Genomic DNA, 20,437 nt, shown 5'->3' on the forward strand with positions numbered 1-20,437 from the left:
TTTTCAGTGAGGTTGCTGGTTACATGATCAGTATGTAAAAGCCACTTGCATTTTTGTATAAGCAATAAACAATTAGAAAATATAATTTTATTAATATAATGATACTTAAGGAAACACCATCCCTAAGAATAAATCTCTAATAAATAATTGGTTTTCTGTCTTTCATTCTTGCTTTTTTTTTTTTTTTTTTTTTGACACAGAGTTTTGCTCTGTTGCCCAGGCTGGAATGCAATGGTGTGACCATAGCTCACTGCAGCCTTGACCTCCTGAGCTCAAGTGATCCTTCTGCCTCAGTCTCCTGAGTAGCTGAGATTATAGGCATGAGCCACTGTGGCTGGCCATCATTCTTACGTATCTTAATGGTTATCAGTCTGTTGTAAGTGGGCACATGTTGTTATAATTTACTAAACATCTAAACTTTCTATAGTAAGAGCTGTTAAAACCACCCACCATTTACTTATAAAATTGAATATGTACAATTATATAAATATGTTATATAAAAAAATACTTCATTTTCCAGCCTAACATTTATTAAGTGCTTATGGGTACTATGCTTGGGTGTGTTTTCTTGTTGTTGTTGTTTTTTTTTTGTTTTGTTTTTTTTGAGACGGAGTCTCGCTCTGTCGCCCAGGCTGGAGTGCAGTGGCTCGATCTCAGCTCACTGCAGGCTCCGCCTCCCGGGTTCACACCATTCTCCTGCCTCAGCCTCCTGAGCAGCTGGGACTACAGGCACGCACCACCACGCCTGGCTAATTTTTTGTATCTTTAGTAGAGACGGGGTTTCACCGTGATAGCCAGGATGGTCTCTATCTCCTGACCTCATGATCTGCCCGCCTCAGCCTCCCAAAGTGCTGGGATTACAGGTGTGAGCCGCTGCGCCCGGCCTATGCTTGGGTTTTATATAGAATATTGTTCCTGACCTTGAATCAAAGATGCAGTGAAGAATGGGGATGTTGGCTGGGCGCAGTGGCTTACGCCTTTAATCCCAGTACTTTGGGAGGCTGAGGTGAGTGGATCACAAGGTCAGGAGTTTGAGAAGAGCCTGACCAACATGGTGAAACCCAGTCCCTACTAAAAATACAAAAATTAGCCAGGTGTAGTGGCGCACGCCTGTAATCCCAGCTACTCAGGAGGCTGAGGCAGGATGGAGATGTTAAGCACATAAGCAAAGAACCACAGTAAAATGCTGCAGTTGTGATAAGTGTAAAATAGAGCACAGTGAGGGCATAAAAGCATCATCAGTTTGTTGGGAAGACAGGAGAAAGGGTCATGGATGACCTCATAGACAGGATAAGATAGTGAGCCAGGTCACAAGGAAGTGTGGGTGTTTACTGCACTGTTTACTCTGTTATGGTCAGGCTAAAAATGGATAGGCATGTGTGAAATGGAACATCACAACCAGTCTAGACTCAAGCTCACTGGATCTGAAGCACAGAATTTAGGATTATGATGTAGTCCAAACCTGACAGCATGCTCAGTGGACACCCAATAAGTAGTTATTAAGTGAAAATACTTATTTTTTTTTGAGACGGAATCTCACTCTGTCGCCAGGCTGGAGTGCAGTGGTGCCATCTCAGCTCACTGCAACCTTCAACTCCCTGGTTCAAGCGATTCTCCTGCCTCAGCCTCCCAAGCAGCTGGGATTACAGGCATGTGCCACCACGCCTGGCTAGTTTTTATATTTTTAGTAGAGACAGGGTTTCACCATGTTGGCCAGGTTGGTTTTGATTTCCTGACCTCATGATCCCCTCGCCTCCACCTCCCAAAGTGCTGGGATTACAGGCATGAGCCACTGCGCCCAGCCTGAAAATATTTAATTTTAATACTTTTAAAGATTATTTGCAGTACTGTCTATCCTCAATGGTTAGATGAGTGAAAGAATTAATTCAGATGAAAAAAATTGGTTTTTGTTTTTGTTTTTGAGACTGAGTTTCACTGTCGCCAGGCTGGAGTGCAGCGGTGCGATCTCTGCTCACTGAAACCTGACTCCCTGGTTCAAGCTATTCTCCTGCCTCAGCCTCCCGAGTAGCAGGGATTACAGGCATGCACCACCAAGCCCAGCTCATTTTTGTATTTTTAGTAGAGACAGGGTTTCACCATGTTGGCCAGGATGGTCTCAATCTCCTGACATGGTGATCTGCCCGCCTTGGCCTCCCAAAGTACTGGGATTACAGGCATGAGCCACTGCGCCCAGCCCCAGATTTCAAATTTTTATATTGGAAAAAGGAAATAGTAGTTTATATAATTTTGATCCTAGTAATATTTTCCACAACTTTTTCTAGCATTCTGTTATGAACAATTGAAAAAGTAAATGTAACACATCTTTTCTCTTGTTTGCCATTTTAAGCTATTTGCCAAGCAGGGATATTGATTTGCCTTAAAATGGGTCTTCTCATTTTCTGATAATGTTAAAATTTAGTAGCTTTGGGTTCTAGTGTCTTCTAAGGAATTGTGACAACCTCACCCCAATATTTCTAAAAACATCAGGAGGGTGGGCACAGTGGCTTGTGCCTATAGTCCCAGCTATTCGGGAGGCTGAGGCAGGATAACTGCCTAGGGCCAGGAGTTCAAGACTGTCATATCCTATGATTGTGCCTGTGAATAGCCAGTGCACTCCAGCCTTATGGTAAAATGTGCATAACATTTTATTTTATTTTATTTTATTTTATTTTTTTTGAGACAGAGTCTCACTCTGTCACCCAGGCTGCAGTGCAGTGGCGTGATCTTGGCTCACTGCAACCTTTGCCTCCCGGGTTCAAGTGATTCTCCTGCCTTAGTCTCCCAAGTAGCTGGATTACAGGCATGTGCCACCACGCCTGGCTAATTTTTGTATTTTTAGTAGAGACAGGGTTTTGCCGTGTTGGCCAGGCTGGTCTCGAACTCCTGACCTCAAGTGATCCACCTGCCTCAGCCTCTCAAAGTGCTGGAATTACCATGAGCTACCTCCAGCCTTGGGGGACAACAGGAAGCCCCTGTCTCAAAAAAAAAAAAAAAAAAAAAGTTCAGATTTGCCTAGGTTCTAGTAAACAGAGTGCTACCCATCCCAAATTGAGGAAGTCCCAGTGGGGATGTCCTGGTAGTGTGGGAAGGCTGGCTATGGTGCTGCTGAACAGCCACTTTGACTCAGTGTCTCCTTTGGCCAAGTTACAGAGCAGACTTTCTGGGCCAGTCCTGCTTCCCGACTTTGTCTCTGGCTGTTCTCAGGGATATTTCTCCCTTCTGGCACTCCCAATGCTTCCCATGGTTTGAGATGACAGATGGGTCTTTTGCCATGAACCCAGGATGGTGGAGAAGTTTGTTGTTTACCTTGATCTCACTTTTTCCAGTGTAGAAGGCGTGAGTTGGGGGAGATTTTCTGCGTGCTTGGTGCCAGCAGGCTGTGGGGAGGGCCATTGTGGATATGGAGGTTTGATTCTCTTACTGTCTGCTGAGAGTTTTTTTATTTCTCTGTGTCTCCAGGAACTGTCTGCTGCTCCTATTTGAGTTGTGGGATATTGCTGGTGCTGTATACTTGATTTTGTTTTGTTGGGGGGGCAGGGAGAGTAGGGAACTATTAGATTGGTGCAAAAGTGATGGCTGTTTTTGCCATAGGTTGCTTCTGCGCTGCCATTTTGGAACCAGACATCTCACAGTTCCTCTTGTTCTGGTTACAAATTTATGAGTCATAGCAGGAGACTTTAACTTACTTCTGTTAGTAACTGATGGAACAGGCAGTCAGAAAAAAAGGTCTATAAGAATGTATAGAAGGTTTGAACAATACAATTACCTCCCTAGCCTAATTGACATACATACCACATACCTTGGAAATGTACATGTCACAATTTCAAAATTGTATATATGCTTGGCCCTAAAGAAAGTGTCAACAAATTTCAAAGGATTAAAATCATACAAAGTGTATGGTCACCTCAGAATTAATCTAGAAATAAGATAATAGAGAATCCCATAGGTGTAGGTGTTAAGAAATACCTTTCTGAATAGTCTATGAGTCAGAGAAGAAATCACAATGAAATAAGAAAAATTGGTTGAGCTGAATAATGATGAACATGCCACATATTAACACCAATAGAATGCAACTAAACTTGTGATTAAAGTGAAATTTAGAGGCTAAAATGTTTATCTTGAAAAAGAAGTATTGTTGACTTTTCAGCCAGACTCAGGATGCTTCTCAAGAAATTAAATAATAGGCCATTAAAGCCATATAGAATATTAATAGAAAGAGGGTAACAATAAAGATAAGAGCAGAAACAGGCCGGGCGCGGTGGCTTACGCCTGTAATCCCACCACTTGGGGAGGCCGAGGCGGGCGGATCACGAGGTCAGGAGATCAAGACCATCCTGGTTAACACGGTGAAACTCTGTCTCTACAAAAAATACAAAAATTAGCCGGGTGTGGTGGCGGGCGCCTGTAGTCCCAGCTACTCGGGAGGCTGAGGCAGGAGAATGGCGTGAACCCGGGAGGCAGAGCTTGCAGTGAGCCGAGATCGCGCCACTGCACTCCAGCCTGGGCAACAGAGTGAGACTCCATCTCAAAAAAAAAAAAAAAAAAATAGCGGAAATTAATGCAGTAGAAAGCAAACACACTAAGGAGGAGAGGTTTGTCTCTAAAGTCCTTGTGAAGGACAGCTCTTGAAAAAAAAAAATGGTTTAACCATTATGAAGAAAGAAGGGACATCACTGTGAATCTTACAGACATTTAAATGATTAAGGAGATATTTTGAGCTACTTTATTTTAGTAATTTTGAAAATGTAGATGTAGAAATTCCTACGAAAACACTTTAAAGAAATTAAGACTATCATTAAAAGAAGTAAAAGGAAGAAAACTTCGTTTAGCTGGCTCTACTGGTGGTGTCCTTTTCAACCAAACCTTTAACAACTAAAGAATATCAATATTACGTACTTTTTTCCAGAGAATACAAAAAGAGGATGCCTATCTTTTTGTCAACTCTACAGTGCCAATTCATTTTAAGTCCAGCATTACTTTGGTATCAAAACCTGGTATGAATACAATAAAGAGGAAATTACAGGTTAATCTCACTCATAAAAGTACATGTAAAAATTTCAAACAGCAATATCAAACAAAAATCCAGAGATTTATAAAAATTGATATGTGAGGACCAAGATTGTTTATCCTAGGAATGTAAGGTTGGTTTAATACTAGAAAATCATCAGTATAATTTACTGCATAAAAACAGAAAAACCAGTCACCTCAAGAGATGTTGGGGAGGACTTGATAAAATGCAGTATTCAATCATGATGGAAACCCTTAGCTATTAAGTAATAGGGTTTTCCCCCAGATAAAATATATCAATAAAATTATTACATGAAAGGTCATTTATTTATGTATTTATTTATTTTTTGAGACAGAGTGTCACTCTGTTGCCAGGCTGAGGTGCAGTGGCAGAGTCTCAGCTCACTGCAACCTCTGCTTCCTGGGTTCAAGTGATTCTTCTGCCTCAACCTCCCAAGTAGCTGGGATTACAGGCACATGCCACCACGCCTGGCTAAGTTCTGTATTTTTAGTAGAGACGGGGTTTCACTATGTTGGCCAGGCTGGTCTCGAACTCCCGACGTCAAGTGATCCACCTGCCTTGGCTTCCCAAAGTGCTGGAATTACAGGCATGATCCACCTCGCCTGGTGTGAAAGATCATACTTTTAACAGTTTAATTGAGAAAGCTTTCCCTCTAAAATCAGAAAATAAAGATACTTGTTATGAACACTTTTTTTCAGCATTGTATTGTTATTTCTAGCCAGTGTATGAAGGTAAATACATTGTGAATGGATTGGAAAGGAAGAAATAAAGCTGTCCATTGCAGATCACATGGTTGTGTATTTAGAGGAAAAAACCTAAATGTAAATTATTAGGATTATTAGAAGATTCTAATACTTAGAACTCAATTAATAATAGAAAATAATAAATCTAATGAAAGATACTCAAGACCCCTATAAAGATACTTAAGAGCCTCCTCAGATTGATATGTTAGCTTTTATGCAACCTCAAAGTCCCCAAAATTTCTTTGGTAGAAACTGATAATCAGAATGTAAAACTAGCTGCACACAAAGGACTGAGAAGAGCCAAAGCAATTTTGAAGAATGAAACAGGAAGACACACTCTAATAGTCATCTAGATTTCATATAAAGCTACAACAATTAAGACATTGTAGAGTTGGCAAAAAGGCATATTGATCTGTAGGAGAAAATAGAGCCATATAGACACTTGATTTATGTGCTGCAGGCAAACCTGCAGCACAGTGATAGTGCTGGATCATTTGGACAGCCATATTGAAACAAACAGCAAACTTGATGCCTACCTCACACCATAGGCATAGATCAATTCCAGTTGGATTGGGGATAGAAATGTGAAAGGTAAAATAATAAAGCTTCTACAAGATAATATGGGACAATATTTTCATGACCTTGTGATTGAGAAACATTTGTTAAGCAGGGCACTAAAGCAGTAACTATAAGGGAAAAGATTGCTAATTTGAACAGAATCAAAGTGAAGAACTTACATCCATCGAGACACCGTTAAGAGTGAAACGGCGATTCATAGAATGGTGTGAGATATATGCAACACAGATAACCAACAATGATATCATATGTAGAATATATAAAGGGCTTAGAAATCAAAGAAGAAAAAAATTGACAACTCAGGAGAAAAATGGACAAGAGACTTAATTCAAGCAGATATTCATAAAAAGAGACATCTAGATAGCTAATAAAAATTGGAGAAATGCAAACTAAAACTGCAGTGATAAAGCATTCATACCCACCAGAATTGCTAAAATAAAGACTGACAGTACCAGTTGTAATGTTGCATAGTATGTGGAAGTAGCACAAGCTCTTGTATACTCTTGTGGAAGTGTAAATTACTAGAAGCAATTTGGAAAGCTACTTGGAATTTTCTACTAAAGCTGAACATATAACACATGTCCTGTGATATTTCCACTCCTGGGTACATGCCCAACAAAAATGAATGCTTGTTTGTACCAAAAGACATGCAGTAGAAAGTTCATAACATCGCAATTTTTAATAGCCCAAACTGCAAGTAATCCAATTGTTCATTAATGGGAGAATGGTTAAATAAATATGATTTATACAAAGGACTACCATAGAGCAATGAAAATGAATAAACCACAGCTGCATGCAACAAGTGGATGGCTCTTATAATTTTGAGGATAAGAGAGCAGATATATTATAATACATGTTGTATAACTCCATTTATATAAAATCCAAAAACCTACAAAACTCGATTAATAATAGGAAATAAATCTAATGAAAGATATGTAAGACCCCTATATAGATACTCAAGACCCTCCTCAGATTGATATGTTAGTTTTTGGATTTCATATAAATGTAGTAATTTATGATGTTAGAAGTGTGGCTAGTACCTTTTGGGAGGTGGAAGGAATTAAGAAGAGGGGCTTCTGGTGTTGCTGTTTGATTTCTTAATCAGGGTACTGACTTCATGTGAACATTCACGGAGATACACTCTTAGGTTGTGTATACTTTTTTGTATTTGTAAAACTTCAGCAAACAAGTTAAAATATATTTAATGAGGAAATTTTTTTTTTGTTTTGCTGATTTACTTTTTTTTTTTTTTTTTTTGAGACGGAGTCTTGCTCTATCGCCCAGGCTGGAGTGCAATGGCACGATCTTGGCTCACTGCAAACTCCGCCTCCTCGGTTCACGCCATTTTCCTTCCTCAGCCTCCTGAGTAGCTGGGACTACAGGCACCCGCCACCGCGCCTGGCTAATTTTTTGTATTTTTAGTAGAGATGGGGTTTTACCATGTTAGCCAGGATGGTCTCGATCTCCCGACCTCGTGATCCCCCTGCCTTGGCCTCCCAAAGTGCTGGGATTACAGGCGTGAGCCACCGTGCCTGGCTGATCTACTGTTTTATGGCAGACCTTTGTAATCAGCAAAAAGCTTAACTTCTATCAGACTGATATTTCTGTAGATTTTACCCAGATAATTGTTTAAGCGATTTTTGCCAAGGTCTGTTAGGAACACATTTGAATGAATATATAGAATCAGCATTTGTTGACATCCTTGATTTTGCCAATTATTGGTTTGACTTTATAAAGAATTATTATTTTTTAGGTCGTGATAAATTGTGCCATTCCTAAAGGGTTGAAGTACAATCAAGCTACACAGACCTTCCACCAGTGGCGAGATGCTAGACAAGTGTATGGTCTCAACTTTGGCAGCAAAGAGGATGCCAATGTCTTCGCAAGTGCCATGATGCATGCCTTAGAAGTGTTAAATTCACAGGAAACAGGTAAGGTGCCCATGGTTTACTTGTATTTTCTTTCTTTTTCCAGAGACAAAGCAAAGCTGAAGGTTTACTTGTATTCTTGAACTGAAGTGCCATGTATATGTTAAAACAAACCTGTTTGTTAACTTTTAGATCTTGTATATATTTGAAGTAGTTCTTGAATTTTTATTTTCTATAGAAATGTGAACTTTTTATTGATGATAAATGTATAATCTAGAAAGATAATCCTGTGAGTTTAGTTCTCTTTAATTCTGTAACCCTTTTATTTGAAGTATTTAGATGTGTTTCATCCTGCTTTAGAAACACTTTTGTTGCAAGTACATGAAGCCCAGAGAATATGCAGTGGATAGGAATTATGCTTATTTATCATCTTTGTGTAAAGAAACACGTTTTCTGAAAGACATTTTTCAAACCATGAACTTGAAGTAGGACTGGGTCTCCTTCCCAGTAGGTAAAAATGTGATTCTCGGTTTTTTTTAAGATTTTAGGAGTGCCCTCAGGTGGTACCAGTCATGAATTGCATCTCCTCTGATAGTGCATATTGGTTAGAAATATATATAGAAATCACTTTTTAAAAAATCCCAATTTTTAAAAACTGTGTATATGTCAAGGATAAGCTCAGTTTTGTCTTGGTTTAAAAAACAAAAAAATGTACCAGTTTGTGGTTATTTCTTCGAAGAGATAGATTTTATAATCAGGAAATAATTGTTATACATAAAAACACAAATACGATTACTCTTGCCTATATTGTATATTTAGTAATGATTTTAATGATATAAATGTACTGTAAACAATATATATTTTAAGAGGAAAGAGTTGCAGTCAGATGAAAATTTGATACTTTGTTGAAAGTATAGAATATCAAAATCTGTTCAAAATGTGTTATAAATACATTAAAGATGTATATATTGCCTTATACTAAAAAGGATTGAAGCATATAGCTTGTGTGTTAGTCTGTCAAATACTAATTTCAGAGCAAGAAGACATTTTGGGATCTTGCAGAAACTTAAAGTTGTTATGCCTTTAGATGTTTTGTATCAGATCTTCTTTTGAGGAAATTAATATCAATACATAACTTATACATAGGTTGCATATTTTGTCTAGTTTGAGAAAATAAACCACTAGAACTTGGCCTGGTGTGTCTCTTAAGTCCAGAAAATAGCATAGGAAAGTCTGTATAGTCTTGTATGTAGGTCATTTCTCTAAGTCTCTGTACTTCTCTTGTAGGTGTCAGTATTTTATTGGCATGCTATCATAGATAGAGAATTGCTTTTCATTTACTGTAGTTTTACCATAGGGAAGAAGCTAGAATTGTTATTCTTTTTTTTTTTTTTTCTTAATATCTGGTTGGATAGGTCAGTTATGTGATAAATAATTAAGGTACCAAAGTTTGGAGAGTAGACATTTGACTATCCCGTATTTTAGAACAAACTAGCATTACTTTTATTTCTAAACTTTCAAAAGTGTATCCGTTGATATTAGAAACTAAATGTTACTGATATTAAGAACTTATATTGGGAACTAAATGTTCCTTTTTTAAAAGTAGTTAAAATTATTATTCCTCATCATTGACTTTTGATTTTTAGTTTTTAGCCAAATGGAAAAGATTGTTTCTCTCAATGAGTAGTCGTATGGTTTGATTTCAAAGTGAAAATGCTAATTAATGGGTTTTTTTTTTTTCTGATTTATTTATTTATTTATTTATTTTTTGAGACGGAGCCTAGCTCTGTTGCCCAGGCTGGAGTACAGTGACGTGATCTTGGCTCACTGCAACCTCTGCCTCCCGGGTTCAAGTGATTCTCCCTCCTTAGCCTCCCAAGTAGCTGGGATTGCCGGTGCGCACCACCATGCCCAGCTAATTTTTGTATTTTTAATAGAAATGGCGTTTCACCATATTGGCCAGGCTGGTCGCAAACTTCTGACCTCAAGTGATCTGCCCACCTCGGCCTCCCAAAGTGCTGGGATTACAGGCATGAGCCACCGTGCACAGCCTTTTTTTAATCTTGATCTTTTCAAATTAATGAATCTTAATGTGGAGAGACTCAATTACATTCTCTATTGTACAGTAATAAGCATTAAGAAACAATGTTCCACATTATAGAAAGTTTGGCAAATAGGAAAATCGGCCATCATTTTACAAAGTACACAAGCATTTTAGCGTGGGAAAAAGGCTTCTTGTTAGATGATTTTGATACTTTATTCTCTTCTCAGTCACAATCTCAACCACTCATACTAGGGGCTGAGGAAAGAGAGATAATGGTGGAAGAAATGAGTCCATCACAGCTGCCTCCTGGCATTGTGGATCAGGTCACTGGCAAGGAAGCTTTTAGTTCTGTAGTTTTTCATCATGGAAAAAAAACCATATAGAATGGCTAAGTTCTAAATAGTGTGATTTACTTAGAAAATGTCTGTTTTCATAAATTACTGTAGTTAAGTACTATTTCTTATTTTTGATGGCCTTAATTAGTGTGGAAGTAGAAGCATGGGAGAGAGTATGATGTTAAGAATCAGGGCCGGGCACGGTGGCTCACGCCTGTAATCCCAGCACTTTGGGAGGCCGAGGTGGGTGGATCACGAGGTCAGGAGATTGAGACCATCCTGGCTAACATGGTGAAACCCTGTCTCTACTAAAAAATACAAAAAAATTAGCCGGGCGTGGTGGTGGGCACCTGTAGTCCCAGCTACTCGGGAGGCTGAGGCAGGAGAATGGCGTGAACCTGGGAGGCGGAGCTTGCAGTGAGCTGAGATCGTGTCACTGCACTCCAGCCTGGGCAACTGAGCAAGACTCTGTCTCAAAAAAAAAAAAAAAAAGAATCAGGAGTGTTCTTGGGAATAGATATAATTTCTTACATAGATTCTCCAGTGTAGAAAAGGTATGTACCCTACCCCAACATTATATGGGCCACCTCCCCTTTGTCTAAACAAACATACCCAATAATGTCACCTCTCAGCTTGATCACACCCTGCCAAAAATCTTTGCTTTGGGTTCACAGCCAATTCGCTGCTGAAATCATCTACTGTCTTTCTTCCAAAACCAAATTGAAAAAGCTTAACTTACATTTCCCTTCCCTTTACAAACTGTAGCCTGATAAAACTGATGAGAAGCAGAACAAACTTATTGATAAAGCAACTACAAATATTAGTCTTGCCTGTTTCTTAATGTTTTACCACTTTTTAAAACATTTTTCCATATTAAACATTTCTGTTTGTATTTTTATTTATTAGGTGCTAATATCAATATTATCCACTGTTGTCATTGGCTAATCCTTCTCAGTGATTTTCAGACTTTTAAAAGTTATGGACATTTTTGTGCCATAACTTTGGTAGTTCTTTGTAGTTCAGTGTATAAATGGACAAAAAATATGGAGCTTCTCTGATTGATGTAGGGTTCCGGATCCGCAACCACTGAGATGCCTCCGTGGTTCTCTAGAACTGAATTTGAAAATTACTAGCTCACGTTTTGTGCTAAAACCAATAATCACATAATTTTCCTTTCCTCTTCTCCCATGTCCCCTAAGTCCTCAAATTTTTTAAATTTATAAAAAACAGCTTTCTGGGGGGCTAGTCATACCAACCTTTACAAGGTGCTCTGTGTGTTTGTGTAATATTTCCTTTTTTTAATGAAAATGGTGGGTGGCAGAAATGTTTTCCTTTATTTTGTTTTTAACTTGGTATGCAATTATCTAATATACTGGAAAGTACAGAAGGTGCTAAATACAGTGAGTTATATTTGGAAGTTAAAAAAACACAAATCACATGTTCCAACATTTTTGAAGAAGAGCTGAATTAGTGCTCTTCCTTTTATACCAAATGCTACAGTGTATTTTTTCCTTTCTCCATGGAAATGGATTCAATTTTAAATGGGTGTATTACCTAAAGTTATATTTTTGATTTCTCTATTATTTATCCAGTACATTTATAGATTTTTATAGGTAATAGTTATGGATTATATAAACTACAAAGTTAATTTTTGTGATAATTGGTGGAGGCAAATTTGCCCAACTGTTTTATTTTTTTAAAAGGTTTAAATCATTTGAAAATAGGAAATAATTTTTAAATCCAAAAAAAAGAAAATTATATGCATAACCAGTAAGATTATCCCACTGCTTTTGTTCTCAGCTAAGATGAAGCATGCCTTTTCAAAAAGAACACCCCAAAATAAGTATTTTACCATTATCTAAAAGACTACTTTTGCTGGGTTTTATTTTTTAATCTATTGAACATGAGAACATGATCAAAAGTCATACCTTCATTATGGTTGAAATTTTCTAGGGGTTTTATAATATTGAGATTTCACTTTTTTAATGATAATTTGGCCTGACATACCTTCCAGTATGTGCATTTGTATGAGTTTTATCACAGCATTTAAAAATCTCTTTATGTTTGGAATTAATAGGATTAAAAAAATCTCAATAGTTTCTAGAAATACTTTATAGTGACAGTTTTGTTTTTTAGTCTTCCAGATTGTTGATATTAATGCAAACAATATTAAGCTTATATCACAAAAATATTTTCAGTAAAGCGTATTTTTTACAAACTGTGTTAGGCACTGGGAATAATACAAAAATGATAAATAAAGCCTGTCCCTTGCCTGATGTCACAGTCGGGCTACAGCTGCCAGAAACAAGGCCAGCAAAATGAGGATACAGCTTGCGAATGTAGTGTGAAGAAAGGCCTTCGGAATACCAAAGAAAATTCTAGGGTCAGGGAAAGCTTTGAAGAGAAGGTGATATTTCAGCTATGTTTTGAAGAATGGGGAGGGTTCATCAGTGATAGAACATTCTAGATAGGTTTGGAAGCATGAGAGCATGGAGCAATTGGGAAATAACAAATATGCCATGATGTGGCTTGGACATGAGAATTTATGTGGTGGGGGTCAGGAGCAGGGCATCCCAAGAGATAAGGTTGGGAAGGGCCTGGTGCTGATGAGTGTGCATTTTATCATGGAGGTGGTGAAGAGTCATTGAAGGATGCTAAATAAAGGATTGATGTGATCGAGTTTGTGCTTTAGGACAAGTGTGGTGAGCATGCAAGTTTACAAGCATGAAGATCAATTCAGGACACTGTTGTAATAATACCAGTGAGAAAGATGAGGCCTGAACTGACAAAGAGAGAGGAGAGGAGCAGAATGAAGAGGTGACGACCAGCTTTCATTTAGTGCTGGCTGTACCTGCCACGGCAGTGTTCTAGCTTTCTACCTTTGTCCTCACATAGAAATTAAAGCCATTCTGAGGCAGAAATAATGATCTATTTATTGGTCACCTTCTGTGTGCCTGGTCTTAATCTGGCATATACATAACCAGTCATCTTTATAACAACCCTACAAGGTTGGTGGTATTATCCTTGTTTTAGAAATGAGATTGGCACTTACAGAAGGTCACTGTAGTGAGGCGAGGACCCACAGCTAGACAGTGGCATTAGTGGCTTTTGTACCGAGATCTTAGAACTCAGCCTCTTTTCTCTTTGTCAGTAAGATGTAACGGGTAGGCTGGGAAGGAGAGAACAGTGTTTTAAAATGATGACCAGGTATGTCAGTTTGGGCCCCCAGTAAAGATGGTACTGTTAACCAGAGACAGAGTGGAAGAGGATGGAAGAGGAAATACTGTGCTGTAGATAACATATTTGGTTCTGGATATACTGCATTTGGGGTTCTTTATTAATGCTTTCCTGAAATCTTAAAAATTTGGACCTGAGCAGAATCCCAAAGATAAACCTGGACAAAGTTTTTAGTTTAGCTTTCCGAAACAACAAATCTTATTGGAGAATTAACATTTTGAACCCTATAAAACCTATCTGTTCGGTCGGGTGCGGTGGCGCACACCTGTAATCCCAGCACTTTGGGAGGCCAAGGTGGGTGCATCACTTGAGACCAGGAGTTTGAGACCAGCCTGGCCAATATGGTGAAACCCCATCTCTACTAAAAACACAAAAATTAGCTGGGCGTGGTGGTGAGCACCTGTAGTCCCAGTTACTCGGAAGGCTGAGGCAGGAGAATTGCTTGAACCCGGGAGGCAGAGGTTGCAGTGAGCTGAGATCGTGCCACTGCACTCCAGCCTGGGTGACAAGAGCAAAAACTCTGCCTCAAAAAAAAAAAAAAAAAAAATCTGTTCACTAAGTATTCAGTGAGTAACAGGTTTGGGGATTGGGTAGGTGGGGACAGTCTTTTCGTAGGTCTGCCTGCTCTACTTTCTTCTCATACTTACCTATCACAGTCCTCGCTTTTGTGAATCACAGTAATGTGAGGTTAATATGTCTGTTGTCATTCCCAGTTTCCAATTAGAAAGATTGACATGGAAAGCTGGGATTTCCCCAGGCTGTCCATACCTAGAAAGGGAGGCACAAAGGGGATTGGGTTTTCGAGCCTTCAGGCCATTTCTTTTTACTGCGTTTGTCTGGCCTTCAATTCAGGATCTTCAAAGCATTTTTTAAAGTGCCTTTGAGGGAAGTCAGTTTAGAGTGAGAAATTAGGAAAGAGAAAATTTGAATTTACTTTTAGTTTTGTATTTTTAAGTAAAATGTTAAAGTCTTTATTGTGATTTAGTAGAAAGAACTTGAGTTTAGAGTCAAAAGAGTCTTGTTCTGTCTCTCTCTGGTGGCAGGTTGCCTTCTCTAAAGCTATTTCCTAATTTATAAAATGTGAGTCATGAGAATATTTATGTCAGGATATCGTGGGAATTAAACAAGGCAAAGGCATAGTATTAAACTAGAAAATGTTATTTTGAATGCTAATGTCCAAAAAAAAAAAAAAAAAGAAAATTCTATGTAGATTAACTTAGAGGTAAAAAAAAAAAAGGTAGACTTTCAAATTTTCTCCAACATCTGCTTTGTCTTAACTGCCCAGTAAAGACATATCTTTTGGGTGGTGGTTTTTTTTTTCCTATAGAAAAATTAATTCATCCATCATTTGAGTGCATCTATATGCCAGGGCAAATTAGACACAAGTCTTGTCCTCACAGATCTTTCTCCTCTTACAGGGGAGATAAGGCACAACCATAACACACAAGAGAAACCCTGTCTGAGGACAGATAACATACTGTATTGGGTGTGTGAAGAGGATGAGCCTTCTTCTCACTGGAGCAGCCGGGAACATATTAGTGACAAGCTGACTTTCAGGTCTGGATTTTGAAAGTTAGACATACTGTAGGCATGGGAAGATGAGGGGGAAAGACATATCAGGCCTGAGGAATAGCATACATGTACAAAAAGCGGGAAGAATGAGCTGTGTTTGTAGAGCAGGGAATTGTTTGGCCTGGTGAGAATAAATTCAGAAAGGTAGGTGATCAAGAAGGGAGTTTGAGACCTTTGGGTGATAGAGATTCAGTGTAAGTTTTCAAGCAAGAGTGATAATGTGAGTAAAGCTGTACTCCAGAAAGCTAGCTGTGGTTTGAAAAGGGAGCTACTGGAGGCTGTAAGTAAAGCATTCAGTTCCTGAGTGGAGGCAGAAATAGAGAAGAAAATTCAAACAGTGGTAGAATGAGGTGAATTTAAACAGGAAACCAATATGATTCTGATTGTACTTCACTTAGGTAACTTCTTCATTAAAAAAGAATTCTGGCTACCCATTCTCACATGTTAATAGTAGAGGTCTTGGCCGGGTGCAGTGGCTCACGTCTGTAATCCCAGCACTTCGGGAGGCCGAGGCAGGTGGATCACGAGGTCAGGAGTTCGAGACCAGCCTGACCAACATGGTGAAGCCCCATCTCTACTAAAAATACGAAAATAAGCTGGGCATGATGGTGTGCACTTGTAATCCCGGCTACTCAGGAGGCTGAGGCAGGAGAATCACTTGAACCCAGGAGGCAGAGGTTGCAGTGAGCCGAGATCGCGCCACTGCACTCCAGCCTGGGCAACAGAGTGAGACTCAGTCTCAAAAAAAAAAAAAAAAAAGCAACAACAAATAATAGATGTCTCCGGGAAAGTATCATATATGTTTGAATATAATGTGTGTGACACCTAAAATTATTTCTACTATATGAAGAAAATCAGTACTTTGGGAGAAACAGGTAAAAATGAAAATGTAATTCAGCATCAGTTTGAGTTTCACTGTGAGCCCCAGTCCAGGTTTTAGAAAGAAAGGTACGTAGACACAATTCTGGCTTTAAATAGTTCACAATGTGGCAAAAGAAACTTCATTAATTTCTTAAGATTAATGATAAATACAGTTTCTTTGGGCAGATTCACTCTAAATATTGAGTTCAAGGGGGTTAATTACAGTATAAAAGGATTTCTAGCTGTTGAAAAGATTGGGAGCTACTGAATTAGGCCTCCAGATCATGTGGCCTACCTGTTATACCTCAAAGCCTCAATTTTCAGCCCCTTCCTTAGCCTTTCTCAACCAGGGTTGTGAGACAGTTAAGCTGTAAGGAAAATTGTTTGAGTAACTAAATCATTTCTCCCGAGGACTGTATTTAGGTATTCTTTACCTACCATGGATGTGTTAGGGCCAGGCTCTCTTGGAAAGATGCCTCTCTTCTGTTCTCTTTCCTTGCCCTCCCTTTGTGCTTCTGTTTTATGATCCTCCATTTACACACAAGAACAACCTTGAAGTTCTGGGTTGGAATTGGGACCAGAAAATGACTATAGCTTTATCTTCTAATATTTGTGTTGATTAATGCTTGAAATTATATCTAATAATTCATAGTCACTAAAAGGAAAGTTTGAATGAATATTTGATAGTAGCTTATCCTCTTAAAGTTTACAGACCTCAGGCCAGGCTGATTCTCTTCTCATTAGGGCCAGGCATGGTGGCTCAGGCCTGTAATCTCAGTGCTTTGGGAAGATCTCTTGAGGCTAGGAGTTTCAGACCACCCTGGGCAACATAGTGAGATCCTGTCTTTAAAAATACATATATTAAAAATTAGGTGGGCATGATGGCGTAAATCTATAGCCCTAGCTTCTTGGAGGCTGAGGCAGGAGGATCACTTGAGCCTGGGAGTTTGAGGTTACAGTGAGCTATGATCATGCCACTGTACCACTCCAGCTTGGGCTACAGTGAGGCCCTGTGTCTTTAAAAAAAAAAAAAGGTTTACAGATGTCCTAATCATTAGAGCTAATAAGGCCTAAATTACTATGTACTTGGTGCTTCTCCATGTTTTAATTTTCCTTTGGGCTAAATCAGGTGTAAAATTGGGAATCTTGAATTTAAACCTCTAACTCAGGGATTCAAAAAGTGTGGTCCATGGCAACTCTTGAGAGTCTTCCTCTGGACCGTTTCAAGGGATCTTCTTCATTATACTTCAGCCAGAACAGCATGCCACAGCACACTGAATACAAAAGCAAATGAAATAATCTGTCTGGATTATTATTTAATATTTAGTGTTAAATGCTTAAAGAGATTTGTAAAACCATGGCATTCTAATCACTTAATATTTTTTGTTCTGAGAAATATTTTTCATTAAAATGTTATTTATTTTAAATATAACTGCTTTTTAGTTATTTTAAAAGTGACTTCCTAAAAGTTAAAACATGTAATTTAGTTATTTAGTACAGTAAATAATGATAGATGTAACCCACATAAGCAAAAGCTCTTTAAGGTCTTTAATAATTGTTAGGAGTATAAGTGGATCCTAGGAACAAGACCTTTGAAAACTACTGTCATAACTTAGCAGGGACAGCATTGACTAAGAATGGAATTTCTATAGTCTTTTTATCTTTTCCAAACAGACTAGCAAAGCAAAAAAATCTTAAAGGCTGTCTGTCAGATGGGCTTGATTATTCCGTATTTTCTGTCCCTTCAATGTAGGTGGACATGCCTAGCTTTGCCTGTAACACAGAACTCTTTCTTCCTGTCTTTTTCCTTTCTGTATTTCATCTTCTCTCCTCCCCCATGAAGACATCATGGAGGGCTGGCCAGAAGTGGGACTTTGCAAGTCACAGAAGTGGCAAAAATTATTCCTAATTGCTGTCATCATCTGTCAACGAAAGGGAAAATATAGGTCTGATGGCCTTTTTGATGCTTAATATATAAAAATTGCCCAGCAATTAGCTTTGTAACCACCATCTATTTAATAGCAGTAACTGTTGTTACTAGCTGTTTCTAGCTCTCAGTACATTTGTGATTTTTCTTTTTGTGATTTTTTTGTGATTTTTCATAATTATATCTGAATTACATATTCATATATGTGGATTTATAAATTGTTTATACTAAATTACAATAAATACATTTTAATATATTAACTTCTATGACTTTTAAGTTCTTGTTCACTAACTGTCTGGGAAAGCTGCTTTAGCTTATGAAGCCTCATTTTTCATGAGCACAGCTTTTAGTCTTACGTTGTGGGACTTAAGACATCTTGTCCTGCTCCAAGGTGGGAATGATTAAATGGCTAAAAAGAGGCAGTTACTATTTTTGTGATAAATATGGGTTTCATGTCTTATAGCAAGTTATTTTAGCCTGGAGTTTGTTGTCATACAGACACTGTATTCTGTCTGCCTTTCATTCCCTTTTCTCTGCTTCCTTGTTTCTCTGCCAGTTAGGCACCTTATAATCTATTGTCTGATGCATGTCCAGCTAGTGACTTCAGTTCTTCCAGGCTTATTTTACAATAGGCTTGATCTTTATTCAGTGGTGCTACAATGACCTGAGGATGTCATCTGTGATTATTTGCATGCTTTCCTACATGAGGATAGTAATTTGCATGTAATTACTTTATCTTTATTCATGAATTTTTATCCTTTATTGCTCATAAATTGAAGAAGTATTTTGCTGGATGTTAAATAGTCAAAAATTTTGATACCTCTGTATGGAACGTTTTCCTCTTAAAACAAGAATAAAGAGAGGCTTTAATAGTCTGTCTTGTTTTCCATTGATGATAAGAGATGAATTGCAGGAACCATTTCCACTCTGATGAGACCATTCACAACACACAGCAGCAGCCAAATCTGTTCCACGATTTTTACAGCTTAATCTTGGCTGTGCTTTCGTGCATTTGGAAGCGTGATGGTGCCCTGTCAGGTTGCCCATGTGCATATTTTGGGGCATTGCCTCTGAGTTAACATTGGGCATTCCTGTTTTCATAATCTAGGCAAGGTAGAAAAATTCTAAGGAGTCTTTCGAAGATGGTGTTGAATAGCAGTATCTTTGAAGTTAGTTGGTATTTCATATATGAAAAATATTGTGACATTATTTCATTAATACATAAAAAATTCCTAAGAGGTAGATGCTGTTCTAATCTAAGAGAAGAAATGCTGTAGTTAACTGGAATTATTTGTACTCCTGTTAAGGTACTATGTTACATGAGATGAGAGAAACAAATAATTTAAAATTTTTGATCTTAAGGGGGCTGTTAATTGTGTAGAGAGGATAAGTCATGGTCAAAAATATCCATAAGGCAGTGTAAGTAACATGAATGGTGCAGAATGGTAGTTAGGAAACAAATATAGAATGCTACTCATGTAAAGGTACCAAAAATAATTCTTACAAGGTAGACCTGCTATTTCTGTGAGCTTTTGTAATTTCTGAAATGATTCACATGAGAAAACAAATGACTTCTGTTTTCTGGAAAATTTCAAGAGTATTTGGCTATTACATTGTCATTCATGTAGGAAGAAATACATTTTTTATGAAGGAGTTTATTTTGCAAATATTATCCTGCTCTTTGCTGTGGTAATATTGTAACAAAGAGAATTACTTTTTCTTATTCAGAAATACTCACTGGTTTCCCATTGATTTAAAGTTTTCCTCAAGCCTTGAAATCAGTCTCACTTTGAAGACTGGATGAATGATATGGGTGCCTAGGAAATGTGTCTCCAGTCTCTTCTGCAGATAACTAATGGAATTAGCCTTATATTGCTAGGAAGATGGTAGAGTGGGTTTTTGCATAACTATTGTAGTATGCAGCGATAACCCTGCAATGGCTTCCTATCAATCTTAGAATAACGGACAGAACTTTTTTATTTTTTAAGAGAGAGTCTTGCTCTCTTGCCCAATCTGGAGTGCAGTGGTGCGATCATAACTCACTGTAACCTCGAATTCCTGCACTCAAAGGATCCTCCTGCCTCAGCCTCCTGAGTAGCTGGGACTACAGGTGCATGCCACCACACCCAGCTCATTTTTAATTTTTTTGTAGAGATGAGACCTTGCTACTACGTTACTCAGGCTGCTCTTGAACTCCTGGCCTCAATGTCCTGCCTCAGTCTCCCAAAGTGTTGGGATTACAGGC

General features: G+C 38.3%; 1 protein-coding gene across 22 annotated transcripts in view; it reads left to right on the forward strand.

Moving 5' to 3' along the window:
• ENAH (ENAH actin regulator) overlaps positions 1-20,437 on the forward strand; it is a 155,574-nt gene that overhangs the window by 87,571 nt on the left and 47,566 nt on the right. For all 22 annotated transcript variants that reach the window (XM_063716438.1, XM_054519465.2, XM_054519475.2 and 19 more), the window contains one exon: positions 8,102-8,279. In XM_063716438.1, the coding sequence (XP_063572508.1) occupies positions 8,102-8,279 (178 nt within the window). The remainder of the gene's footprint in view (positions 1-8,101; positions 8,280-20,437) is intronic.

This window comes from Pongo abelii, chromosome 1 (genome assembly GCF_028885655.2).
Source record: "Pongo abelii isolate AG06213 chromosome 1, NHGRI_mPonAbe1-v2.0_pri, whole genome shotgun sequence".
NCBI classification, from domain to species: Eukaryota; Metazoa; Chordata; class Mammalia; order Primates; family Hominidae; genus Pongo; species Pongo abelii.